The following is a 26,046-nucleotide window of genomic DNA, read 5'->3' as shown; positions in this document are numbered from 1 at the left end:
CTGATCACAAGTGGACAGCTCATATTGCATTAAAAAGCGTCCTGGATGCATCTTCTGTGATCTGTGATCAGATCTCACTTTACTGCCCTACTGTATATGGAAAAATAACACACCAACATTTCTGTTCACAAAGACCAAATGACAGTCGTAGTTTTGGTCAAGTGGACGACACAGAATATTATATGGATCTTAATAAAAAGAAGTCAGGCATGTTAAGGGGACTGATCTTTATGAGTTTGTACAATTTGATGCAGATCCAAATAAAAGTCCAGATCTAGTGAATTTCAATGTGGATTCATAGGAGACTGTTGGGCCTTGGCAGAGGTACATGCTCTACTATGTGTAATTTTGCTTTAACTGTGACACAGGGTGTTTTGTAGACATTTACACCTATTTTCTTCTCTGAATGGTAATGATCAAATCTGGCATATTTAGGAGACTGATATTTATGAGTTTGTGCAACTTCGTGCAGATACAAATCGTGTGAATGTAAATGTGTTGTTATAAAGGGGGCTGTTGGGCCTTGGCGGAGGTATGCTGCCTACTCAGTGCCTTTAGTTTACTTTAACATTTAGCAGCTAAACACCCCTCACCTCCCCCTCCCCCTCCAAACAGGAAAGAGAAACTGTGGTAGTCATAAGTTCTTCAGTTGTCATAAAAGCTCAAAAGGTTTAGTTTGTCTAGTCTGGACTACTTTACTTTAGTTCATAGATGACAACACATTGCAATAAAGAAAACCCAAAAGAGTCTCAAAGTTCTACAGTTCAACAGGTATAAACACACAAAATAGTGGGGAAATGTAGTTCTCGAAGGAAATGTGGTGTTTATATGGTTGTATTTTATTCTGTTATTATTCTGAGAGGTATATTCACGGTTTGCACATGTGTATTAGAAGCTTACTGTGTACTTTGAAAGATTGGACATTTTTCAAATTTGTTCTTCATTTCTCATAGAATATTTTCTGGATCTTGATTAAAAAATAAATCAGACATGTTTAGGGGACTGATATTCATGAGTGTGTACAATTCTGTGCAGATTCAAATAAAAATCCAGATCTAGTGAACTTATGTACATTTGTACATTGTGTTTTTTAGGGGGGGGGGGCTTCTACAGCCTCTTCTGAATACTCTGGATCATGTGTAAAAACAAAGTTCACACTCGCTTCATTTAGAAAACAGTTTGTGTGACGTGTCCGACATGTCTGGCTGCACTGTGCACGGCAGATTGACAGAACATGACAACGACACATGACGTTCTCACACTCACCTCGTTCTCTGCGAACACGCACCAGTCAGCAAATCCCACCACGACAAACGGGTTTTATCAGGAGTCATGTGACCCGCACTCAGCCATCTTGTGGAAAACGGTGAGAGAGAGGAAGAGCGAGTGAGTGAGAGAGCTAGAGAGAGAGAGAGCCCAGAGAGAGAGAGAGCCACACAACTCGAATACAAACCTTGTGCTGTCAGAACAAGCAGAGGTAAGACAGCCAAAGTTTAATACACTACAATAGGATGGATCGTACAGTTAATTAAAGTGTCATGTCAGAGAGCCATACTCCGATGAGCTCGGCCGCTTAGGACTGTTGTTGCACCACCATGTTTACGTGGCCTCGCAGCACCGGGCTCCAGTGCCCGTGTGTGCTCGTCCGGGTCGTGTGAAGTGTGGGACGGCCCGACGAGGAAATTTTGTTGTGGATTCAGGCTGCTCGGAAGGCCGCGTGTAGCTAGGTAGCTAACCCCCTAGCGTGCTAGCTGCAAGTGTTGGGGGGGAGAGATAGGATTAACTCGGGGGGCAGCGTTTGGTTTGTTTGGTAGAATACGTGACGAGACCATTTCTTCCGTGGGAAACTTGATTATTGTAAAGACGCGTGTGAACATTCGCGTTCCACAGCGATACGGTGGGAGGAAAGCGCTGCTAGCTAGCATGCTAGTTAGCCAGCGAGCTAACGCGCTGGCAGACCCACACAGTTGGCTGGTCGTTTTGCTGGTTGGCGAAAATACCCTGCTGTGGCACCCGCATGTAGCGAGTAGCTCTTTAACTACCCGTACGTCGCCACCTTTCAACACAACCGCACCTCTGCTGCCAACTTTTAACCGTTAGGGGACATGTTGGCCAGTGTCAGTGACACACGTCTTGTACATGATTCGTGTTTATTTGACGTGTTAGCTTGCTGCGCTAGCTTAAAGTAATGCTGCTAACCGTGGATCATTTCCACCGTAACCTTCCCGGGTGACCATCGCGGATCCCAGGCAGCGCTGTGAGCAGGGTTTTAGCTTGTTTCAGTGATGTAGCCGACGTTAGCTTCGGCTCGGGTCGGCCTGATCCCCGTGCGTTTGCTGAGTGCTCCTCAACTCCCCTGTCTACTTTTTACTGAAGCTAACAATCCGGACAACTTCACGAGAACTTAGCGGTCAGGCATTTTTTTTCTGCCGACCTTTGCTGTAAACCCCCTATCGCGGTTTCATGTTGACATAGGCAAACAGAAAGTTGACCTGAACACGTTGTACAGTGGACAACTCATAACGTTATGTAAACTCCACCAGGCGTTGGGCTTCCACTGTATTTTAAAACGTGCCCAGTGAACAGCAGAGGTGTCAGTCATGTTGCTCTGTCTACCTACACGTGGCCTACTGACTTCCATATGGTCAGTGCTACTGTGAGTCGGCTGTGCCTGATATGTGATAAAGTCTCGCTGTTTGCCTAGATCTTTGCCTTTTAGGCCTAAAGTCTTGACAGTGGGGGGCATGTAAACAAACGACGGATTTTGTTGACATCCTATTATTATTTTTGATGACTTATTTGTTGCTTTAAATACCACCAGGTGTCTGACAAACCCACCCTGCAGGCAGGGGGACTTCCTAAAATAGCCATAGGACATTGAAACTGTACACTGGTCGTGTGTGCTAGTGGGATGGGTTATATATCCTGAGAGGTTCGACCATATTGAAGCCAGTGACAAAACTTAGGAGTTTTACAAAACTGTGAAGTGGTAGGTGTTGTCTCTGTGAAATGGAAATAAAATCTATATGGTATGGTAAATAACTACCTGTCCTGATATGAGTTGATTTCAGATGTTGATTTCAGTCTTTTTGAAGGGTTACATTGAACGCAACTGTTTTGTCAACACTATGTGACCTGAAGTTGAAATAACGTGTCAAATAAAGAGGGAGACCACTGACAGAAAACTAATCTGCAACAGTTTTGATGTCTTTTTTTAAATCCTTGCCGTCGTTGAAAAATAAAAATAATGTCTCTGTGTCCAGCTTCTTAAGTGCGATGATTTCCGGTTTCTCTTTGTATCATATTATTTTAAGTTTAACTGTCTTTATATCATGATGCTTTAATAATGTCTCAAAGGTGTCTAAGTTGTTCTAATCCACTTCCTCCCTTTTCATATTTGCAGAACCTTAAAGGAAGAATGGCTGAAACCCAGACACTCAACTTTGGACCAGAATGGTAATTGAACAATAATGAATTCCTGATCAATCTGATGATTAATCTGGGGGGGAGTAGGTTGTGAAACTGGTTTCCCTTTGATGACTTCTTCCAGCTTCTCCTTACATGTTGAGACATGCCAGTTGTCACTTCAGCACCAGTGTTGTCTCCCCTTTGTCTGTCCCTTCTATATTAACAACCCTTCCTCTGTCTCCAGGCTCCGTGCCCTGTCTGGAGGTAGTGGCACCAGTGGTGGTGGTGGAAGCACCAACCCTGTTGCCTCTCCACCCCTCTCACCTGTGTTGCCAAAGTATAAACTTGCAGACTATCGCTACGGGAGAGAAGAAATGTTAGCACTTTATGTAAAGGATAACAAGGTGGGTACAACGTCTATGCTGTATTCTTGCAATCAACATGATATGCATACAAATTATGGAACTGCTCAGATTAGATTTACATCTCCCTTATTTGGTGTGTCATAACAAATTCTGTCAAAGCATTTCATTGCCTGTGATTGTTTGTTTCTCTCCTCCAGATCCCTATCGACCTACACGATAAGGAGTTCCTGCCCATATTGCAAGAGGAGCCCCTGCCGCCTCTGGCACTCGTGTCTTTTACAGAGGAGGAACAGGTAGGAGAACATGTCATATTGTCAGGCTAAAGAGAAATGCTAAAAACTGTTACTGACTTATGAGGCCAGTTGGCTTCCTTTTCTTTACATTTCTTGGAATATACATTACTGTTGGTAATTAGGGCTACCAAATAATGAATGGGTGCCAAGAAGAGAGCTGAGAGTTGGCTGTCCGCCCCCTTGCTCCCCTCCCCCTGTTTGTATTTGCAGAGAAATTTTTCCATGTCTGTAAACAGTGCAGCAGTACTTCGGCTGACAGGCCGAGGAAATGGTCCAATAGTGGGGGCACCAAGAGGCCGAAGTACCTCAAGGGGTAGAGGTAAGAAATAATACTTGGATTTGTCAAGTTTCTTTTCTCATTTCAAGTAGCTGCAGGCATAGTTTACACTCTAGAAGTGTTTTTTTCAAATTAGTTGCTTTTAGCTATTTATATATTCTTTCGGTGCTGTTTAAGACTCACAACAACTGTAGATAGTTAAGATGCCTTTGGAGAATCCCACCAATTTGGGCACAGCTTGAGACAAGGAATGTAATATTAGCTCTTTCTAGGTGTTGTGCTTACTCAGCATACTTTGACCGCAGCTGTTTGTATGAACACACTCGCACCTATATACATCTTACACAATGTATTTGTGATTTTTAAAGTGCTTAGATTATTGATTAGTCAGCCCTAAATGTTAAGCAGGCAATCTATAAAAGCACACAGCTTAACAACACAAAAAGAGAGAATCTAAAATGTACTTTAGCTCATCATTTATAGTCAAGTTTCTTCTCCACTATAGGTCCTATACTCTCAACTGTTTGCCCTTTACTGTTTGATTCACACAGCCTAAGTGCACACATCCATCTTTAGGTCCAGGAAGTGGGTAGAGTTCAAATTTAATGCAGGCTTCTGTTTGCTATAAATGAACAGACTTATCGTCAGAGCATTAGGGACATCCTGGGTCTTTCATTTAACTTTTTTCAAAATTCCTTCCTTAAAATTTTGTTGAGACACCATGTTTAAGAGAAGGATGTTTTATAAAGTGTCGTAGGTACAAGAAATCCAAAGTTTCAAATAGAGCTCAATATTGTTCTGCGACATCATCATAAAGGCTATTTTCTAGGAATCAAGGAGAGAACATGATAATTTAAATAAACAACCACTTGTTTGTTGCACATCTACCAGATGGAAAGGAAAGGTACACTACAGCATTATGATTCAGCATTATTTGCAGTGGGTGCTGGTAGTGTGTTCATTAAAAGTGCTAAGCATTTAAGCTGCTTAATGTTAATGAGTCATATTGGGTCCCTTCTACCTGTCATTGCTTTCAGGCCGAGGAAGAGGAGATGGAGGGTTTTACCAAAGAAGTTTTGATGATGTGGACGGTTTTGGTCGCGGAGCGCGGGAGATGCATCGCTCCCAGAGCTGGGAGGAGAGGTATGAAAAGACAGTTTTCTTTGCAAAAATGTACGAGGTTTTGACCCTGTACAGATATTCAATATGAACTTTTGCTACACAGCAGTCAAACATTTGACTTTATGTATTGTTTTTTTTTTCCCGTCCCTAGGGGAGATAGGAGGTTTGAAAAGCCAGTTCGAAAAGAGCCAGGTTGGTTTTAAATCTTGTTGTGTAAATAATCAATACATGACGTACTCTTTGACAAATGCACCAGCTTACCTTCTGCCCCTCGTTCCTCCCTGTGAACCTGACAGATGCTGCTCCGGGACATTTTCAATTGAACCACAGTAAGTTTGTTTAATTATTGATTGTTAAGTGAGTTTGCTAATCTTGACTCAAACACCACTTTTACTAATGTAATGATGATGGATGCACTTTTAATAATACCCCTACCCACTTCTCCTTTTCAGTCCGCGCAAACTACGAGGACGTCGTGCCAGGCCTACCGAGGAAGCATGACTTGTTCCGTTCAGAGAGCGGGAACTGGCGTTGTTCTCGTGATGATCAGAATGGCGAGGTTGATGAGTGGGGCCGTCGACTGGCAGTTTCTCAACGGGACAGTGACCGGTGGTGCCCCCCCAACCCAGGTGGGCCCTGCACTGACCACATCACAAATATATTTATCTTTGTGAACTGCCATGTTTGCTGTGTGACCTTTTTCTTGGGATAAGTAATATTTGTTTGTTACAGCCTGTAAATGGTTGTGGTGGTGATACATTGGGCAACAGAATTTTACCATACAATCAACTTGAATGAGGAGTTACATCTGTGAAGATTCCCAGTCATCCAGGTCATGGTATCTTACCATTAACATCGGCAACAAGATTTGCTTGTGTGAAATAATTTTAGAGGGACAATTTAGTGATACACTGGTGACTTCATTTCTTAACTTCACTGTGTTTTTGACTTGCACATGCCCAAATGTCATTGGCATCTATGGATGTACTTTGTGCAGTTGCGGCCAAAAGAGTTTAAGTTTAGTTATTAGTTAGTTAATCCTAACTATTTTCCCTTTTTGTTCAGATGCTCCTCGGTCAGCAGGGTGGCGGGAATACCCAGAGCAGCGTCGCCGTTTCCCGTTTGATGCGAGAGAAGAGGAGCGCGGCTACAGGAGGCCACGGTCAGGCAGCGGCAGCCTGGAAGACGAGAGAGACAGTCTGCCAGAGTGGTGTCTGGAGGACGCAGAAGAGGAGGCAGGCACCTTCGACTCATCAGGCGCCTTTCTCTCGCTCAAGGTAAGATGAGACCTGAGGAGAGTTTTGAATAAATCAATGTAATGAAGTATTGGTCTGCCGTTTATTTGTAAAAATGGCTTGATTTCTTTAAATAAGGAGCAGATACTTCCTTTGACTGGAAACCTTCATAAGATAGGATCATTGTCAACTTTTCTGTAAATCTGTTATCAGAAAGCCTCAAAGGAGCCCATCCTGGAAGAGGCAGAGCTCGACTTCAAGCCCCTGGAAGAGTGTGAAGAGGGCTTGGAGGAGGAGGAGGACGGTCAACACAAGGAGACCAAAGAAACAGAATCGGAGGCTGATCGAAAAGGTCAGTTAGTTCAAGTGACATTGGTAACAGTTTTTTTCCTCATCATGATCATCAACATTTTAAGTTCAGCCACAGAAAAGCTCCAGTGTTGCTTGTGACTTCTTCAGGGAAAGCTAAGTTTACTGCCACTGGGATTTCAACCATAGTCCCTTAGCTAAATGCTGTTTTCACTCTGGAATGTGTCAAGAAAAAGGATTGTAAAAGACCCACAGATTTATTTTTGAAAAAAAAGATGTAATCCTATCTCATTCCTTCAATATTGTGTTGTTTTCTGTTTTCCAGAGTTTTCCAGAGTGTCAGAAGAGCCTCCACCTGTTGCACCTCCTGTCTCGGATCCTCAAGTCTCTGGCCAGTCTTTGCCCCCAAGCCAGCCGAGCAGAACAGAAGAGGCTGAGAGGCTAGTTGAACGGCAGCCACCCCTGGAGCTCCCTCCAGAGCCCTGCAAAGTCCCCATGCACATCCCGATGTCCAACAGCATGCTGGAGTCCCTACCCATGACCCACATTTCTACCACCCTTACAGGTGGGCTTTGGTTCTTGACTGACCCTCACTTTTAACTCTACCTACCAGGAAATCCTGCTAACATCTGCTTTTTCAATTTCCTGTTGAATGCAGATGTATCTGCTCCATCGCTCAGTGTCAAGCTACCGCAGCAAAAACCCATGGAGGTTCCTGTGTCCATGAACAACCCTTTGCCTTTCCCTTCGAGTATATTGGCACATTTAGGCCGGCCTACTGCTGTGACACACGACACAGATGAAGATGAGGGACTAAAACACTTTGAACAGGTGAGTTATTTGACCAGTAACAGGAAGCTCTGTCAGTAGAATGTAAGGCTGCTGTCCTCGACCACAATTCCTCAAACACTTCTTAGATGTAAAATCTTTTAGTCATTGAAGAGAAAAGCACATTGTGAATAGTATGATTCCAGGGAAATGACTTCCCTCTTCCTCAAAGGTCATGATGTCAGAGGATGTCTGTCCACTATCATTCTCGGAGTCCATCAGCTATTACCTGATGAACTGCCAAAAGTTTGGGGTTCTGGTGTAGACAGCAGATATCCAGGCCAAGACTTGGTCTTCTGTTCACTCTACACTGTTTATAGTCCAACTAGTTTCTTTGATTACAAGAGTTGATGTTTCTCCGCACAAAACCAAACAGTGTTTGTAGGTGTTTTAAGTCCAGGCGACATTTTGCCTAATCCTCTTTCAACAGCTATCTGCATATGAATTCGATGAAGCAGATTCATTGCAATCAATGTGTTCCTCCTCCTTTTGTCTCCACACGGACTGTTTACCTGCAGGTAACCAAAGCCTGCTCAAAATGTGATTTGGTCAAACTAGAAAGAGAAACCAGAAAACTTCAGATTCTGCATATTCACATGCAGAATCTGTTTATTGAAAATCATCCTTAAACCACCAACAATCGGTTGACTATTCAAACCTGTTATGTTAGGTCATATTGATTTTAAATACGGCAGAAATGCATAACGTTACAAAATTCCTCTCCAGGAGGCAGAAAAGATGGTGGCGTACCTACAAGATGGCGTGGTGGATGATGACAGACTCGCAGCAAAGACTTCAGTGAAGCCCAAGTCTGCAGGCATGCCGCTCACCCATGAAGCTGCTCTCAAGTGGTTCTACAAAGATCCCCAGGGGGAGATACAGGGTGAGACTTGGGGAGCTTTTATGTGCTCAAAATGTGACTTAAATACATAGATTTGTTTTAAACCGTTCCTGTTTCCAATGCTGGTTTTGTGCTTGCTCAGGTCCATTCAATAACCAGGAGATGACTGAGTGGTTTCAAGCTGGTTACTTCACAGTGTCTCTGTTGGTCAAAAGAGGGTGTGATGAAGTATTTCAGGCACTGGGAGAGATCATGAAGATTTGGGGGAGGGTACCGTTCACTCCAGGCCCTGCTCCTCCACCTTTACAGGCATGTGTTTGCAAAATGTGGCATTTTCTTTCTTTTCTTAAAGTCGAGACTTTTCTTTTTAACAATCTGACATCAGAGCAGAGGCCCAGAATTCCCTGCTTTGCTTGATGTCACATGTTTGTACCATTTGTTTGTTTGAACGTTATTTATTGGGACTGTGTATCTCTGGATGTGATGCAGGGTGATGGTGACCAAGAGAGGCTGAAGAGGCAGCAGGAGCTCACTGCTCTCAATCTCTACCAGTTACAGCAGCTCCAATATCAATACCTCCTCAGGTATGGCATTATCCTCAGAGGCTGAGAAGTTGGTTATTCTGTCAGGCCTTCAGAAAACCCTCATTGGGTTTTGGTTTTCAAGCAATGGTTGGGTTTTAGAGAGCCTTTTTATTTGATGCCTTAGGTCATATTGGGTTAGATAGTAAAACATTCAATTCCATGTTTGTGTGATACATGATCTATTCATTCAACCCTAACTTTCCCTTTCCTCTGTTTCTCTTGTTTCTCTTACCCACGTGTCTTCCAACTTTCAGGCAGCAGTATGCTCAGGCCCTGGCCCAGCAGAAGGCCGCAGCTCTTAGCTCTGCTCCACTTCAACAACAGCAGCAACACCAACAGCAGATCAACCTGCTACTACAGCAATACCAGGCACTCAAGATAAGGTCGATAACACATCATTCTACAGACACGTCAGCTCTACCTCAAGATAACGCTGTATTTATGACTCGTTTATTTTCTTTTTGTCATTGTAGAGCGTCTGAGAGCCTCCTACCTCCTGTGACCCGGTCTCTTTCTGTACCAGACTCTGGTTCTGTGTGGGAAATGCAGAAATCGTCCTCTCAGGCTTCCTGCACACCAAACCTAAAACAAGCTGCTCCGAGTAGTGAGTGTCAAATTTCAGTTTAAAAAAAAATAACGTCATATTATAGCAAGTGTAATTCATTATATTCCATCATTCTCGACAGCATGGGATGGCAGCAGTGTTTGGGATTTACCCATAGACTCCATGGCACAGGCTCCAACCATTGAGCAGATGCAACAGTTAGAAAAGTCAAAGGCATCAAAGGTAAACATTATTTCTACCTATTTTTCAGTTTTCTTTATCTTAATGAGACTACTCCCAGCTTCTTATATTTTATTATAACAAAGAGATTTACCATGCATTGGTATTGATGTCAGAAAACATTAAAAAGTAAATTGCAAACTTACAAAACCTGTTAAGATTTCAAATTTGACCGAACTGTCAAAAGATTGGCCACATGAAATTTTTGCTTTTTATTAAAACTCACAGGCACAATGAGGAAAGCAAGAGAGATAAAAAAAACAACAGAATATCTGTAAGATTTAGGTGAAGTTTCAGAAATGTGCTTAATTTATTTTCCATTCCAACAGATATTAACATGAGTGTATTTTAATATGCGTATTACCCACCAGTTGGAGCTAGAGCGGCGTGAGGCAGAGATGAGAGCCAAAAGGGAGGAAGAGGAGAGGAAACGGCTGGAGGAGGCCCTGAGGGCTCGACAGGAGGAGGAACGCAAACGATTAGCAGAAGAGGAGCTGGCACGGCAAAAACAGGTCAAACAGGTCAAACATCCGAACTTTACAATCTGAAGCACTTACAGCCCTTTATGACACTGAAACTCACCCAGTGTCATAAATCTTTAGGAGGAGGCTTTGAGGCGGCAGCGAGAGCAAGAAGAGGCACAGCGGCGGCAAAAAGAAGACGAGGAGAGACTGGCACAGGAGGAAGCTCTCAGAAGACTAGAGGAGAGGCGGAGGGAAGAAGAGGAGAGAAAGAAACGAGAAGAGTTCCTTCGCAAACAGGCGAGTTTCCTTAGAAAACATGTTCTATACCTTAAAGCAACATTATGCAATAGTCTGAACTTAAAATATTAGCTTCAAAATCATTTTAATGGTATACCGGCTTGTAATTGGTAGATTGGAGCTGCTTTCACCCACACTCACCCAAAACACCTGCTCTTGCACTGTGTAACATGGGTGAGTGGGTATCTCCTGTGAAAAGTAATTAGTCAACTGCTTCCAGATTCCAGAATCAGGCCCCAGTTAAAGAATAATGCTGAACTGTAGTAAAAACCATTGTCAATCTCTGATATTCAGGAAGGAAAAAAACATCAAGGGTTCCGAATGGAGTTTGGTGTCTTTGTTAAAACAACAGCACTTTGGAGAGCTGGGAATCATGAAGACTGTGTGTTGTTAAGCATTGTGGGGAGAAGGGGGCTGCAGGGTGGAAGCTCTGGTCAAGTAATTTAGTTATTTTAGGGGGGGTTCTGTACATGAAAACCACTCCCGTGCAGAATTAATCTCCACTTGTGGCTGCAGAGGGCGCCATTGCTCAGCAAAAGTTTTTTTTAAAAAGTGTTTTAACATCACTTCTGAACTTGTCTCCTTAATTTGCAACGACCACCAGGAAGAGGAACGCAGAAAGCAGGAGGAACTTGAAGCATTCCGAAGGCGTGAGGACGAGAAGCGAGCGGAGGAGGAGGCGGCGGCTGCTGCGGTGGCAGCTGCTCTCGCCCAGCAGCAACAGGAGGAGCAGAAAAGACGAGAGCAGGAGGCGCAAAGACAGCAGGAGCTGCAGAGACAGAGGCAGCAGCAACAAGAGGCCCTCAGGAGACTTCAACAACAGCAGCAGCAGCAGCAGCTCGCACAAATGAAGGTCAGGAGAAGGACTATTGTGGCCATAAGAATCCATGATAATAATTTTATCACTATCCATAGAAAATTTCTCTATGAATATATAAATGGTGATAATAATGATGCTATTAGTCAATTTTATCTTTAGGTTCATTGTGTGTTCTGTTTTTTTTTTGGCTAATGAATTTAATTCAAAATAATAATGCCTACAAGGGTTGTGCAGATCAGCGATGGTTCAGAGGGGATGAGTCTCTTTAAACCCTGAATCCAAGTTAATGAAAAATCAACGAAAAAGACGGAGAGCACTGCAAACAGCCGTTTCCAGGATGTACCCAAGTATTACTTATAACTAACAACTACTATGTTGGTGTGTGAACCACATTGTTACTTCATCACGATGGAAAAAACCAAGATGGTGTAAGAGGAACTGGTTCATTTACATGATATCACATCGATTCATCAATATTTTATCGTCCGGTCCTTTATTGCAACACCTCATAGGCAGGACACAGTATTAGTCAGCAAAAATCTACAATATATTTATACATCTGAAACTGACAATACGCTTCACCCTGGTTTGTAGCTTCCATCCTCCTCGAAGTGGGGCCACCAGTCAGCCAACGCCATAAACCAGACTCAGAACGCCCTGTCACTGGCCGAAATCCAGAAACTGGAAGAGGAGCGAGAACGACAGGACAGGGAGGAGGTAAGGACAAACTGCGGTACTCCAATGGCTCCACAACGATTAAATTCCTGTCATGCCCTCACTCTCCTTTACTCTCCTCGACCCGCAGCAGCGACGTCAGCAACAAGAGCTCCTGAAGCTACAGCAGCAACAAGCCCTGCAACAGGCGCAGCAGCCTCAGGCCAAGCTGTCCGGTTGGGGTACTGTGGCCAAACAGCCAGTTGCTACCAAGTCCTTGCTGGAGATTCAGAGGGAGGAAGCCCAGCAGATGAAACAGCGAAAGGAGCAGCAGCAGCAACAGCAGCAGCAACAGCAGCAACAGCAACAGCAGCAGCAGCCCCCACCGCAGCAACAGCCACCACCACAACCACACCCCGTTGTCACCCAGCAGAGCCGCACACAAAACAGAACCGTAAGTGACATATACAATGCCAAGTTTCTTACTGGCTGAAAGCTGCTGCACAGTTGGACATGGATCAAAGTGTTTCAGTTCTCAATCATTGTGAGCAGTTTAAGAAAAGTTGCTTGAAGATTTCAGGGAACAGGTTCTGTTTTCCTCACAAATCTCTGGAATTCAAACCGTAAAATGTCAAATTGGCCTGATTGTTTTTCATGTTACCTTGTTTTTATCACATTTACCACAAAGATGAACTGAAACAATAAATACATAATTGAAGCAGTCATTCAAAAGGAAATTAATCAGGAACTGTGTAGACAATCAATTTTAAGTGCAAAAGCAAATTAGGATTTTCTCTGTATAAAGTGATAATTAACTGATCATCTTTAGGTTTTGAGCTGTTCCCTTGGGTTAGAGTTGGGTTGTAGGAAATAGTATCAAGCATTTCTCTCTATTTCCTGATGTTTAATTGACCAAACATCTTGCTATGTCAACAAAATTATAGGCAGTTTAATAAATCCTGATGAATCGCATGTCGCTCTCTTCACAGACATCTCTGAGTAACTCAGTGTGGGGGTCTGTCAACACCAGCCCCTGCACTAACTGGGGCTCTGACTCCAGCAGCATCTGGGGAGACACCCACAACTCTAACATGGGCTTCTGGGACGAGGCCGTGAAGGAGGCTGTTCAGCAACCTCCTCCAACCAAGAAAGCAAGCACGCAGAAGAATAACAAAGGGAACGCCAACCTCAGGTATTTATTAAAAACATCTTTATCCTCTCATGACGGATGTGAGTAATTCACAGCTTTTAATGACTTTTGTCTTCCTCCTGCGTTTGTTTGTGCTTATACAGTAACTCTTCGAGTGGGCGAGTCAACAAGAAGGTAGAAGAGGAGGAGAAGCTGGTAAAGTTGTTCCAAGGGGTCAACAAGAGCCACCAGGACACCTTCATGCAATGGTGTGAGCAAACCCTGCACACCCTCAACACTGCCAACAATCTGGATGGTACGTCTTTTAAAAATAATGTTGTGCTAAGGCGCTGCACCCACAACTATTGATGGAGCATATCTGGATGCCAAAACTCAAAAATACTCTCCGTGTTTCCCTGCCAGTTCCTACGTTTGCTTCCTTCCTGAAAGAAGTGGATTCTCCTTATGAGGTGCACGACTACGTCAGGGCCTATCTGGGGGACACTCCTGAGGCCAAGGACTTTGCCAAGCAGTTCCTGGAACGTCGTGCCAAACAGAACGCGAATCAACAGAAGCAGGCGCCGCAAAACCAACAGCAGGCCCACAAACAGCAGCAGGTGAGCGAGACCAGAGCACTGGTTATTTAAAGGATCAGCATATGGATGCTTAATGCTTTGCTCCCACGTTGCCTTGTGATACGATCAAGAAGAGAGACAGCTGTCCCTTTTTTGTTGAAAATAGTTTTCACTGAGGTATTTCTGCCTGGCATGAGTGAACATGGCCATTAACCTAATTCCCACATCAGTTGGGAATCTATCCTGCATCACTCCTTTGTATCATAGCAATGCAAGAGGATGAAGACCAAATCTGTCCAATCTGCCTGTGAAAGCTTCATATCACATACGTTTAAATCACTAAAGGTTTCCTTGTTTGAAACGTGAAATCAAGAGTCTGCTGGGAGGATAGTATTTAGATTTTCCACACTTAACTTTTGAAAGCAGCATTGTCTACATCCATACTAAAAATGAAGCAGATTATCTCCTCTGCAGTTGGTTGCTTAGTTACAGAAAATGCTACGAACAAAAAGCAGCGATGGTGAAAAGAAAGAGCAGAGATGAGCAAGTGTTAGAAACACTTTGCATTGAACACTGGAAGTGGAGTCGTGACTGATAAAGACCAGGAACAAATGCAAGCGACTCCCCCAGAGTTTTTTTGATCTAAAACGGGGGCAGCAGTTTTCAAACAGCACTTGAAAACCTCCAAGTAGTGTGGACGGCAGGTGTAACCATAGCAACGGTGATGCTAAAACCCGGACCTGTGTATATCTTCAGTGGTCGTCATGAGCTGCTACTTTACTTCTCTTCAACCATCAACACTTTCCTTATTAATGTTTCCTTGAAATTTTCACAAAGACACATGCTCCTGCTTCTACTTATACACAGGGTGAAGAACTTAAAACCCACAAAAATACATGTTTTGAGAAACTGATTGTAGAGCTCGAGTAATAAAGACAGTCAAAAAAAATATTATGTCCGGTAATAATCGATAATGAAAATGATCATGATTTAGACCCCTATTGTGTAAATATGTTTTTTTCATCCGCTAACATGTTGTTCACATTTCATCAAACCAGAAAATCCCTGTTGGTAATCGTGAACTGAGCTGCAGATGTGTGTTTGGAAAATATGTGTCATCCACATTTCTCTCTCGCCCAGGATTCTGTATGGGGCGGAACAGGATCGCCGTCGCTCTACCAGTCGTCCAACCATTCGAGTGGCCAGCAGCAGCAGCAGCGCTTTGAGACCGTCACCTCAGGGAAGAAGAAAAAGAAACAGAAGATGGTCCGTGCGGACCCCAGCCTTCTAGGTAAGAGCAAACACCCGTCAGCCACAACGCGCCCCTGCTTCTTTACACCTCATCCACTAATTTCGGATCTTTGTGCCTTTTTCAATTTTCAGGTTTTTCTGTGAACGCGGCCTCTGAGAGATTGAATATGGGAGAGATAGAGACTTTGGAGGAGTTTTAAGGGACTGCCGCCAACCAACGCCACTGACTGTATCCGATTTTGAACAGCAGCTGTTTTACCCCAAACTCCTTCCCCGGCCTCCGACTGCTACCACGACTTTCACCTTTTTTATTTACAGTTTCCCACTTATCAGACATTCTCTGGTGTTTTTCCCCCCATAGATTCTAAATTGTGAACAAACGGGGGATCTCTGAGGCAACGTGTGTTTTCCCGTTAGTAACGGACGTGTAATCTGACGAAAAAGAGAGAAATGGACTGGAGCAGACTGGCCAGTGGAACATCCCCGTCACCTGACGAACTCGAGTTTGTGGAGAGAGTCTGTTTGGCGGCTCCACCTCAAAGCATGTACCCGTTTTAGAAATCCACTGCGATAACCCATTTCAAATTTGGCCTCAAATGTACGGGATCGTTTCTTTTAAAAGTGGGGACATATGGATGGGGTTGTGGGGATATTCTGCAAAGGTTAGAGAGATTATATCCATAGTTTTGTTTTATTTATTGAAATTTTTTCCCCTTACAATTTAAACCCTCCTTCCTCCTCCTCTTTCCCCTCCCCGTTTTCTGCTGGGTGTTCGTGGATAATTACGGCAAAGTAGAGCCCAAGGATTCGTACCCACTTATGTCCTGTTTTAAGGGCATGTTCAAAAGTTCCAAGTAGTTATCTATTTCTTGTAAAATACTAGGCTGTTTAAAGAATAAACTTTCAACTCTGCATCTGTATTATAATATATGAAAATGATCTGCTGGACTCAAACTTTTTTTATTGCGGTATGGAATAATAAAACAGTCTGATGTGTGGGGCTGTTCACACCTGTGTCTGAACCATTCACGAAAACAAATGAATTGGATCCACATTCAGTCAAGCAGCAATACGGCAGTAATTCACTATGGAGAGTTTAACAAAATGTAAATGAAAAAGTATTGTTTCCTGGTGTTAAAGAGAACATGAGATAGAAACCAGGAATCAGGATTTTTAATCTAAATAAACTAGATGAATATTTGTTAGTATTATGCATTATCCAGATAAACAAAAAAGTCACCATTTATTTTATTTTTTTATATATATATATATATATATATGCACACAACCCACTGATTTTACAACTTCTTTCTTGCAAGGTTGCCAGTTTCTTCTCTCGAGAAGTAATTCTGGAAATCTCAGATTTTCTTTCCTTTTTTTCCAACATGGTCAGAAGATGCCGTCTTACCTCGGAAGTCAGTGAAAATGTCCAAAACACTTTCGGGAATCTGCCCCCTGACCTGGATCCACTTTATTATCACAACATTTTCATTGTTTTCTCAGAATCATGGATCTCAATGTTTAGGTGACTGATATTAATTTAACATTTCTTTGTACGTGGCATATATATCTGATGCTATACGTTTATCTGCAGTATGGTGATGAAGTGGCCAATCATCCCTGGCTGAGATTGTGCTTCATGCGCCCTTCAAGTTAGTTTTTTTTGTTCGCAGGATTACGCAAAAACTACTTGATTAAGCGATTCAAGGGTTTAGTTTTTTCTTTTTAACAGTTTTCCAGATTTTCTGTCATTTAAAGATAATTCATGGATCTTGATAAAAGAAATCAGGCACATTCATGGGACTGATATTTATGAGTGTGTTCGATTAGGTGCGGATCCAAATAATCATAATCTAGTGAATTTAAATGTGGTTTCATAAGCGGGACTGTTGCTCCTTGGTGGTTTGTGCTCTAGATGTGCTTTTCCCTCACTGAAAAATGACAGTACTCCTCCACCAGTTTCATTGTGAAAGTCAATCTTTCTACCGTTAGATCTTTCCTTCAGGAGTAAAATATCCTGCAGGGCCTTTGTGATGCAACCTGCTCAGTAAGGTCGGTGGCTCCTGATTGTTTACCCCTCACACCCAACTCTGTTGCTGGAGGAATCTGGAGAGGGGTGGTCCCTGCGATGATGTTCTCACAAAGTCCACAGTGTCCAGACCATCCTGTGCACACACCTACAGTCCCACCCCTTCCCTCCCCCCCTGCGCTCCCCTATACTCCTCTCCTGCTCCTCTGCCGGGCGATTCACTCGTTTGAAGTCACTGCTCGAGGAGTTTTCGGAGACGCTTTTCATTTTTCCTGTCGGACAGTCATCCCCACAGCCACCATGGTTCACAGCATCAGCATGTGCAGAGTGTTCCTGCTGATGATCCTCGGCCTCCTGGTCGCCTTCGTTCACACAGGTAAACCTCTGGAGTCTCACTGATGTGGTTTGTTTTAATATTTCATTTGTGTGTGTCTGGGTGACAGTTGTGCATCTTTGCCTGCTTGTGCTACAGGGGACATGTAACAGATGATTCCAAGCCACAGTCTGGTTTTTATAAAAAATCTCGCTGTCACTCTTAAAATCAATAATGTAATAGAGTTTTCTTTATTACAAACTGTGGAGAGCTTCTGAATCAAGTTTCTAACCTCTTAGGAAAAATAATGGATTTTAATTATTGCGTTAGTTTTCAATTTAGTTTACTTCAATTTGTGGATCGTTTAGGTTTAGCTTTTTATTTTCCAAGAGCTTATAGTTCTAACTGCAGATAATCAGGCAGCTGTTGAGTAAAGGTATCAAATCAAAGGTGTGTGTGTATACGTGTCACTTTCTCACACACACACACAGGCTTGGATGTGTGCAGCCTGATGTAAATGATGCAGTTGTTGCAGCTCAGAGGGCCGTGAAAGCTGCTCTTTGACAAACAGGATGACTCAGTTGCTTTCATGACGTCCTTCTGAAAACCCGCAGCCCTGCAGCTGGGTTTATTTTGTGCATGTGAAGAGAGAGTTTTTGTGCTGGTGGTGGTGTAGTGAGGCGGAAGATGAGATGATAACCCAAGATTGGCATCAAACTCACTGGTCCTTCTTTTACTTTCATTTACTTCTATCTGCGTTTCTCTGTTCCTCTTCTTCACCCTCTTAAGTCATCTCAGGTCACAGCAACGCAGCTCCCGAGCTGAGGTCCAGATGAGCTGTTGAGCTGGATTAAAGCTGTGTCATAGTTACAAACACATTGTTGCTCTGGTTTCCCGAAAAATGTCCCTTTCTTCCTCTTCTTGCTGTGGACGGTACAATTCTAAAGAGGAAATGTTTTTCTGTACTTTATTTTTAGATGTATGGCTTCCAGAAGAGAAACCGAAACACTGAAGTTGTACAGAACCTCCAACCTGGAAAATAGAAAATACATTTAGAGAGAAGAAGAAGAAAAACACATATAAATAAGTTACTGATTTATACATTGAGTAGTGGTGTTGACGATATATTAACATTGTGCATTGTCAGATCCGAGTATTCACTAAAGGCCATGGTTTTAATATAGAATAGAATAGGCCTTTATTGTAATTGTACGTTGTACTGTGAAATGTGCTGTGCATCTCCGAAACGTTCACAGGATAAGTGATAGCAGCAAAGAAACATTTAAATAAAAGATATAGATTATATTTATACATTAAAAGTAAAAGCTGATAAAATAGTGCATGGTCCTAAAGTATTGCATAGTAAATGAGGTAGAAACAGTATTGTACCTTTAAAATTGTCAGTATCAAGTCGATCCAGAAGTGTAAACAAGACAGTCAGTGATGGCTCTGTGATAAAAGCTGTTTTTGAGCCTGGATCTGGTGCGATTGTATCTCAGCTTCTCATCAAGAGCTCGTTCTCAACTCAGAGCTTCAATGAGGGAGAGTTCGCTGACGTCCACTGCAGAAGAATTTACCTCCGGAGCCGAGGACACATATTTTTAAGGCCTCACAACACTCAGGGATAAACTTTATTTTTGATTTGTCGTGTGTAACTATCTTGATGGATCCCAGAGGAGTTTTTTATGATTTGAGTACATTTTTAATTTTTCCAAAGACAAGACAAATATGCCATGTACAGTACATGATGTTTAATCAGACTCCCACCAACCCAGTGACCGACGCAGCGTGACATGCAGCACCGATGTGTCATTCATCGTGGGGAAACAAACTGAGATTTGTCAAATAAGAAGTTTTAAGCAACAGCAGTGTGACATTTACTCACATTGGATCTTCTTCAAAATGACCGATCCGACTGTGTGAGAGACTCAGTCTTATTCTGCAAAACCCAAAAGGGATTCATCACTGTTATTTTGTCACAAGACCAATTTTCCAACTCTAAAAATCTTTCTAAAAAAGTTTCCTCCTCTGGCAAATGTAGTCACGACCTGTGGACGGAGGGTGAAGCGAGGGAAGGCGACACCAGCGATGTCGTGTTAGGGCTGCATCAACTCGTGCTTTTTGTGTGCCTGGCCTGGTTGTTTTTCACACGCACCCGTCTACGCGCTTTGTCATCTCTCTGGCTGGTGTGAAATCCTGACCGAAGAGGTCAGAGGAACAAATAAATGGCCGTCTGTGTTTTTCAGCGTCTGCCAGGCTTCTATGAATCTGGACTTGTGTGGTGTCAAAGAAGGAGAGGCCTTGATTGACGTCTGGTGCAAAGATTCCCAACCACGGGCACAAGCATAGAATAAAGATATAAATGAAACATATGTGTTTAGGATAAACATTCCAGCAGGAAATCAGTGTAATGCTTTTTAGTGTTGAGTAGTCAAACACATTAATACAAATAAGTGAACATTTTGAACTGAAAACAAGGTAGGAATAGTTTGAAATACAGGGGTGGATGTAGGATTTTTCTGCATCGGGGGCCACAGTTTACACAGAGGGGCCAATTATTTGTCTAACATCCATGAACAATTCCTGATTCAGTGCACGTTGAAGTCATTCCTTGTTTACTGTAAAATCTATAGCTTTGAGCAAAGCTACACATCATTAAGAACATTTTGAAAATTGTATTTTTAACAAATTGGCATAGTTATTATTAGTATTGTTAATAAGTGACTAGCTTTTTTTTTTTTAAAGACTACTCGCAGTACAGGGAAACTTGGGGGGCCAATCAGAATTCAGCTGGGGCCAGTGCCCCCCAAGGCCCTGTCCCTGGATCTGCCCCTGTCAATGAAATAGTAAAGCAAAAGCCGTTGAAATATTTGACTTTTCATCTAAATTAAGGAACTAAATTAAAAGTAGTGGATAAAAGTGGTCACTTGGGAATAAACAATGAAAAAATGGTCAGAAAAACCAAAGGTTTTTAGGCATTTTACTCCAAACTTAACTTAAACTACCTAAAACAAGTCAGCTCTCTGAAAAACTACACGTTTGTATAATTATCATTGTTAAAACAGAATCCAGACTAGAACCCATTCCCATAAGAACGTATGTGTGTCGTGGTAATGACGGAGGAGGACACCTGAGCTCCCATCAAAGGCCTGTGGAGCTGCATCACTCACAAGAGGCTTCAGTCACATTAATTCCATTTAACACGAATTACAAGCTTGAGTAAACCCCTCTTGTGGAAACAAACACCATCGGAAAACATGGTGTTATTATTTTTTGCCCTCTTATTAAATCAAGCTGTCCGTGGAGGCACAGCCCTTTACACACAGCGACGATTAAATAAACATGTTTGTTTGACATCCAGTGCCCGGGCCGGTGCCTGGTTTGGGCCTGGCCGGTTGCTACTGGTTGCAGCCCGCCGCCCAACGTGACCGCACAAGCTGCCTTTTGTGCCCTGGGCTGAAGGCCTCATTGATGGCTGAGCTGGCCGCAGGCCCGGGCCTCCAGACCTTCAGCGAACTGCGGGACAGGAAGCGGAGAGTCAACGCAGCAGCATCAGAATACATCAGCAGCACAAAGACTTGAGATTATATCACACACACTTGTTTATTAGTGATCTTGTTTTCTACTTGATTTGAGACGGTTAATTGAGGCTTATTTGGTCACAGACCGGGTGAAGGAGTTCACTGAGGGCGTCAGAGGCTACAAAGTAAATATGTTGCATTAAATATGCAGAGTGTAAATATGTTTGGATTACGGTTTTGTTGGTATGAGCAGAGTCGAGGGCAGGAGAAGTGAATCACTGAGCATGTGAATGGGTGGGCTTGTTTTATTTCAGGGGGAAGATGAAGTTCACATTTTCCCCCCGTTCCTCTGGATTTCAAACGAAAAGTTTAGTTACCAGAGAAACGACAGCCACCGCAGTGGCAGAGGTATTTCTATGGTTTCACCCGAGAATTTTCCAAAGGTTCGTGTCAGGAGACAGAATTGTGGCTTTGAGGAGAGACTCTTGTTCTTCTGGCTCCTGCAGAGGTGTGAAAAGTCACAGGGTAACTTCGTGCTCAGATGGGAGAAATGTCGGAGGACAATTTGGTCTGTCGTCTGTTCTCCTTCCATCCCAGAGTGCAAAGAGTTGTACAGAAACTGTAAACACTCAACAAATCACTGCCTCCCCTAAAGCTGTTTGTACTGCACTGGATTTGTCAACCAAACCTGGGTTGAAGGAGGTATTTTCTTGGTTGAACCCATGTGGAAAAGAGACGCACGTAGAGAGGCTACCTGTAGCTCAAACGGACAAAATGTCCATCCTCCACAAAGACATCCTTATGCCTCGCTCTGAGCCGTTAGCCTGAGACAAGAGCGAGGCTGTTGGAGTCACTACAGACAGAACCATGTGTACAGCCATGCACTGCAGCGCCATTAGCAAAGTCATGCACCTCCATCAGTGAAATTATCGCCTTAGGAAAACATACAGGGAAGTCCATACTGCCCAACAGCCAATCATCGTCAGTGCAGGGATAAAGTGTTTTGTCCAGGTTAATCAAAAGTACAAGTGGTGAGGTTTTTTCTTCTTCTTGTTCTGCAGAGACAGTCGCAGACCCGGCCTCAACGACCAGGGACAACCAGGACACCATGTCAGGGGAGCCACCCAGTGACGTCACCACCAGAGACCCCTTCCAGGACATGACAGAGCAGTCCTTCACCAATGACTACGAGGACGCCACACACTCCCAGGCCATGGACGAGGAGGAAGGTAAAACTGATGCAAACCATACAACAAGCACAACCACTAAATGTTTTCATGTGTTTATATGTGTGTATTCATGTGTGTGTGTGTGCAGGGGTGCTGGGGCCGGGCGCCATCACAGCCATCGTCATAGCAGTCTTCCTGGGAGCATCTGTCCTCCTCGCCCTCATCGTCATCACACTGAGGAAGTTCACCGCATCCTAGAGTGAACGTGTCCCATCTTGTGTGTGTGTTTGTGTATGCGTGTGTGTGTGTGTGTGTGTGTGTATGGACGTTTGGGTGTTTGTGTGTATTCTGCCTCTCATCTCAATCTTTAACCTCCTATCTCTCCTCTGAGCTGCGTCTTTCCCTTCCCTGTAGATGCTGAACATTGTGGCAGGTCCCTCGACTGACTATTTTACAGATTTACTCCTGTAAACACACACTCACACACACACTCTCAATAACTGTTCCTGAAGGTATGATGTTGGAAACTGGCTGGCTCTTCCAGTGGAAACTGTAGCTCGTCCATGTCATTTTTATTTTTTGCGTGCATGCTCTAGAGGCCTTTTAATGTTTGTGAGCATTTAGTTTGTCTTGAGAGTTTGCTTCTCTTTGTACATGAAGTGTGTGTGTGTGTGTGTGTGTGTGTGTGTGTGTGTGTGTGTGTGTGTGTGTGTGTGTGTGTGTGTGTGTGTGTGTGTGTGTGTGTGTGTGTGTGTGTGTGTGTGTGTGTGTTGCTGGGGTCATTAGTCTTTCAAAGAGTTTACCTTTCGCTGAATATCATTTCTGAAATATTCCCCTTGGTGTCAGCCATGTACACGTTTTGAAGTTTGTGTTGAACCATGTACAAACATTTGTTGAGTCAGAATAAGAAGAGAGCACTTTTTCTAAAAGGCTCCTTCACTGAATGTGAACAGGGTCATTTGTTTTACCTGCAGAGCAAACAGGAAGTCACAGTGTGGGTGAATGTGTGTTGTGCTCTCAAGTGACTGTAGTTTTTTTCTGTTGTTTTAGTAAAATATTTTTTTCTTTTTTCGTTCGCCTCCGAGCCCGCGGCGGTACAGCTGGATGTTGCCATGGTGACTTCACCACCTGATGTTTTTCGTTTATTTTATTTTTGAGATTTAAAACTGAAAAGTGAATCCAATAAACCACGTGCCAAATGTCTGTGACTGCTGTGTGCTTTTCTCATCACTGACATCACTGAGTCAACACAACAAATTATATTTATGTAAGTTTTCTTAATTATTATAACAATGTCTTTATTATTGAATCAGTTAATCAATCAATACGCTGGTGCCGTTCAAAGTGCTCCACAATTATAAGACCTATAAGCCGAGAATAACACAGGAAAATAAAAATACTGCCAATGAAATACCATAACATAGATTTGAAAAGCTATGATAACAATAAAAAGATGCAATGTTTCTTAAATGAGCACCGCCCCTGTCAAATAAATCAACAAAATTAATGTAAGAGGATCAATGTATCTTAAATAACTACACAAAAGAAACTACAACCAAACTCGTGTTTTAAAACATGAGGAATCACAGAGGAAAATGTCATCTTCAGTGCAAAAAGGTTGTCATTTATCCACAAGGGACAGATTGGCCTGTGCCTCACTGTTCAACAGTAGGTGGCGCTGTGGCTACCAACTTTACTTGCCTGCTGAAAAGGCTCGTTTGGTAACGTTACATTATTCCACACCAAACCCTTGGTTTATTCCAGTTCAGATGTGCCACATGCTGACTGCAGAGGGTTTATTCAAATGTTGCTGAAAAAACGTTATCGTTAACACATCTTGCAATGTCGCGTCTGAGAAAAAGACGACAGAAGCATCTTCGCACGCTTAAAATACTTTTATGTTATTGTCACAACCGAAACCAGGAAACCACCAAATTAACACATCAGTCAAAATCTCTCAGCAGCTTGAGACAGAAGTGAAAGAACACTTTAATCGCATCTGATCTCAGTCTCTGGGATAGGAAGAGTGATTTCCTTAATCACTGATCACAGAACCAACCACTGTAGCAGTCATCGGCTTCATCAGCACATTTATACTTTGAAGAAGAACTATCCTGTCTTTGAGATAAACGTTTGGTTTGTTTTTTTACCAAAGAGGCAGCTGTGGCTGAGGGTAGAGTGGTTGTCCTTCATCCAGAAGGTTGGTGGTTCAATCCTCAGTCTTCCCTGTCTGCATGCCAAAGTGTCCTTGGGCAACATACTGAACCCCTAAATGGCCCCTCATAGATGTTGAATGCACTAATTGAAAGTTGCTTTGGATAAAAGCTTCAGCCAAATAAGTATAATGTAACCTAGTGATGAACACAGCCGTGTGATCATTTCAACACTAACTTTTGTAAACAGTCAGTGAAGACTCAAACCTGCGTGACTTCATTTGTTTTTCGATGGAAATTCCAGTCAGAGGAAACATAAACCACAATCTAACAGAAACACTCACGAGAGACTTGTGGTGTTTGCCAACACTGCAGTTTCCTCAATTGTACGTCATCTTACCCTGGAGATTTAGTGTGTGTTCAGTCTTTCGAAGGTTCGTTGGTTTTCTGTTGCCATGTTAGCGACATGGCGCCACATGTTGGTCAGATGGTCGATCAGTCGGTTTCACTCTTCGCACTCGGGCATGAGATGATATATGTGGTTTTAGAAGAAAGGTCCGGTCACCTGCTAACAGGGATCCCTTCATTTTTCATCAAGTGTCATCAGTAGGCCTTTAGCTATTTGCATTTCAATGCTGCAGTACTTTGGTTTATGACAAAATACTAGGGATGCACCGATATGGAAATTCTTGGCCGATACCGATACCGATATTTAAAACAACAATCTAGCCGATAGCCGATACCGATACCGATATTTGTTTATTACTTGAATAATATGAAAAACAGAAAAAGTGACAAGTGTAACTTTAGATGCCATGGATGGACATAGACACCTATTCAGCCAAACATTTAACAGTATCACCAGGCCTACTCAAGACATCATCTCAACTGTAAACAGTTGCTTGCAATGCAGCCTTACAAAACACTAGCATAAACCCTTAGGGAATGCCATATAAATTCAAGTCAAGATGCAGTGCTACTACTAGCTTGCTGTGCAACACAACACAATAGGAGGTTTCGGGGGTAAATGACGTATTCTCCAAGCAAGCCTTTAGCCCCCCCAAGCAAGCCTTTAGCCCCCCCTCTCTCTTTTTATCTATATGACTGCTTGTGTGGCTGTAGTGGATGGGCAGAGGGGGACATTTAATTATGTGATTGGGAAAATTGGGAAAATTAAAACTCCAGGACAACAGAAGGGGAATACAAAGTATGGGATGCATATTTGATCATTTATATCATATAAAATATGTCATTTATATCGTTTAAAATCATTTTTCAGTCTGTTTCCTGGCGATCGCTTCGCTCGCACGCCGAAACCATCGGTGAAGGTCGCTGCTGGCGCGGCGCATCGCAGCCCATGTGACCGCACAAAGGTTTAACAGGGGGGTGGATGGGAGGGGCCTGGCTTTCCTTGGCGCTGCGCTGCGCGGTGCTTCAGCGTCCGGTGTAAACCCGGCGTCAGTGTACCATAATCTGGATGCCAGATTGGCAGGCTGCAGAAAACATACCAATGAACATCGGCCAATGTTATCGGTGAAAGTCAAGTTTATTACCGATACGCCGATGGCAGTAAACGAGGTGAATATCGTCCGCTACCGATATACGGCCGATACATCGGTGCACCA

At 43.1% G+C, this 26,046-nt stretch overlaps 2 protein-coding genes across 3 annotated transcripts; both read left to right on the top strand.

Moving 5' to 3' along the window:
- The first annotated feature begins 1,319 nt into the window (after nucleotides 1–1,319).
- Nucleotides 1,320–16,148, top strand: gigyf2 (GRB10 interacting GYF protein 2). Of its 2 annotated transcripts, none has more exons than XM_035170149.2 (29): nucleotides 1,320–1,477; nucleotides 3,404–3,456; nucleotides 3,653–3,812; nucleotides 3,971–4,066; nucleotides 4,277–4,385; nucleotides 5,381–5,486; nucleotides 5,617–5,657; nucleotides 5,762–5,794; nucleotides 5,918–6,094; nucleotides 6,531–6,742; nucleotides 6,914–7,052; nucleotides 7,335–7,574; nucleotides 7,668–7,840; nucleotides 8,564–8,720; nucleotides 8,821–8,987; nucleotides 9,168–9,262; nucleotides 9,517–9,645; nucleotides 9,736–9,866; nucleotides 9,949–10,049; nucleotides 10,418–10,558; nucleotides 10,649–10,807; nucleotides 11,412–11,660; nucleotides 12,222–12,344; nucleotides 12,433–12,735; nucleotides 13,271–13,473; nucleotides 13,575–13,726; nucleotides 13,834–14,027; nucleotides 15,126–15,276; nucleotides 15,369–16,148. In XM_035170149.2, exons 2-29 carry the CDS (start codon nucleotides 3,419–3,421, stop codon nucleotides 15,434–15,436), a joined length of 4,047 nt encoding a protein of 1,348 aa, XP_035026040.1. In that variant the 5' UTR covers nucleotides 1,320–1,477; nucleotides 3,404–3,418; the 3' UTR covers nucleotides 15,437–16,148. The 2 variants fall into 2 exon arrangements, with proteins under 2 accessions (XP_035026040.1, XP_035026041.1); XM_035170150.2 differs by lacking the exon at nucleotides 1,320–1,477 and adding an exon at nucleotides 1,506–1,727.
- A 1,019-nt stretch (nucleotides 16,149–17,167) lies between these two features.
- snorc (secondary ossification center associated regulator of chondrocyte maturation) lies at nucleotides 17,168–23,469 on the top strand. Its single transcript, XM_035169327.2, has 3 exons — nucleotides 17,168–17,641; nucleotides 22,161–22,328; nucleotides 22,417–23,469. Exons 1-3 carry the CDS (start codon nucleotides 17,365–17,367, stop codon nucleotides 22,524–22,526), a joined length of 555 nt encoding a protein of 184 aa, XP_035025218.1. The 5' UTR covers nucleotides 17,168–17,364; the 3' UTR covers nucleotides 22,527–23,469.
- Nucleotides 23,470–26,046: the final 2,577 nt, after the last annotated feature.

Source organism: Hippoglossus stenolepis, chromosome 11 (genome assembly GCF_022539355.2).
Source record: "Hippoglossus stenolepis isolate QCI-W04-F060 chromosome 11, HSTE1.2, whole genome shotgun sequence".
Classification (NCBI taxonomy): Eukaryota; Metazoa; Chordata; class Actinopteri; order Pleuronectiformes; family Pleuronectidae; genus Hippoglossus; species Hippoglossus stenolepis.
This window is presented reverse-complemented; position numbering and strand designations above follow the sequence as displayed.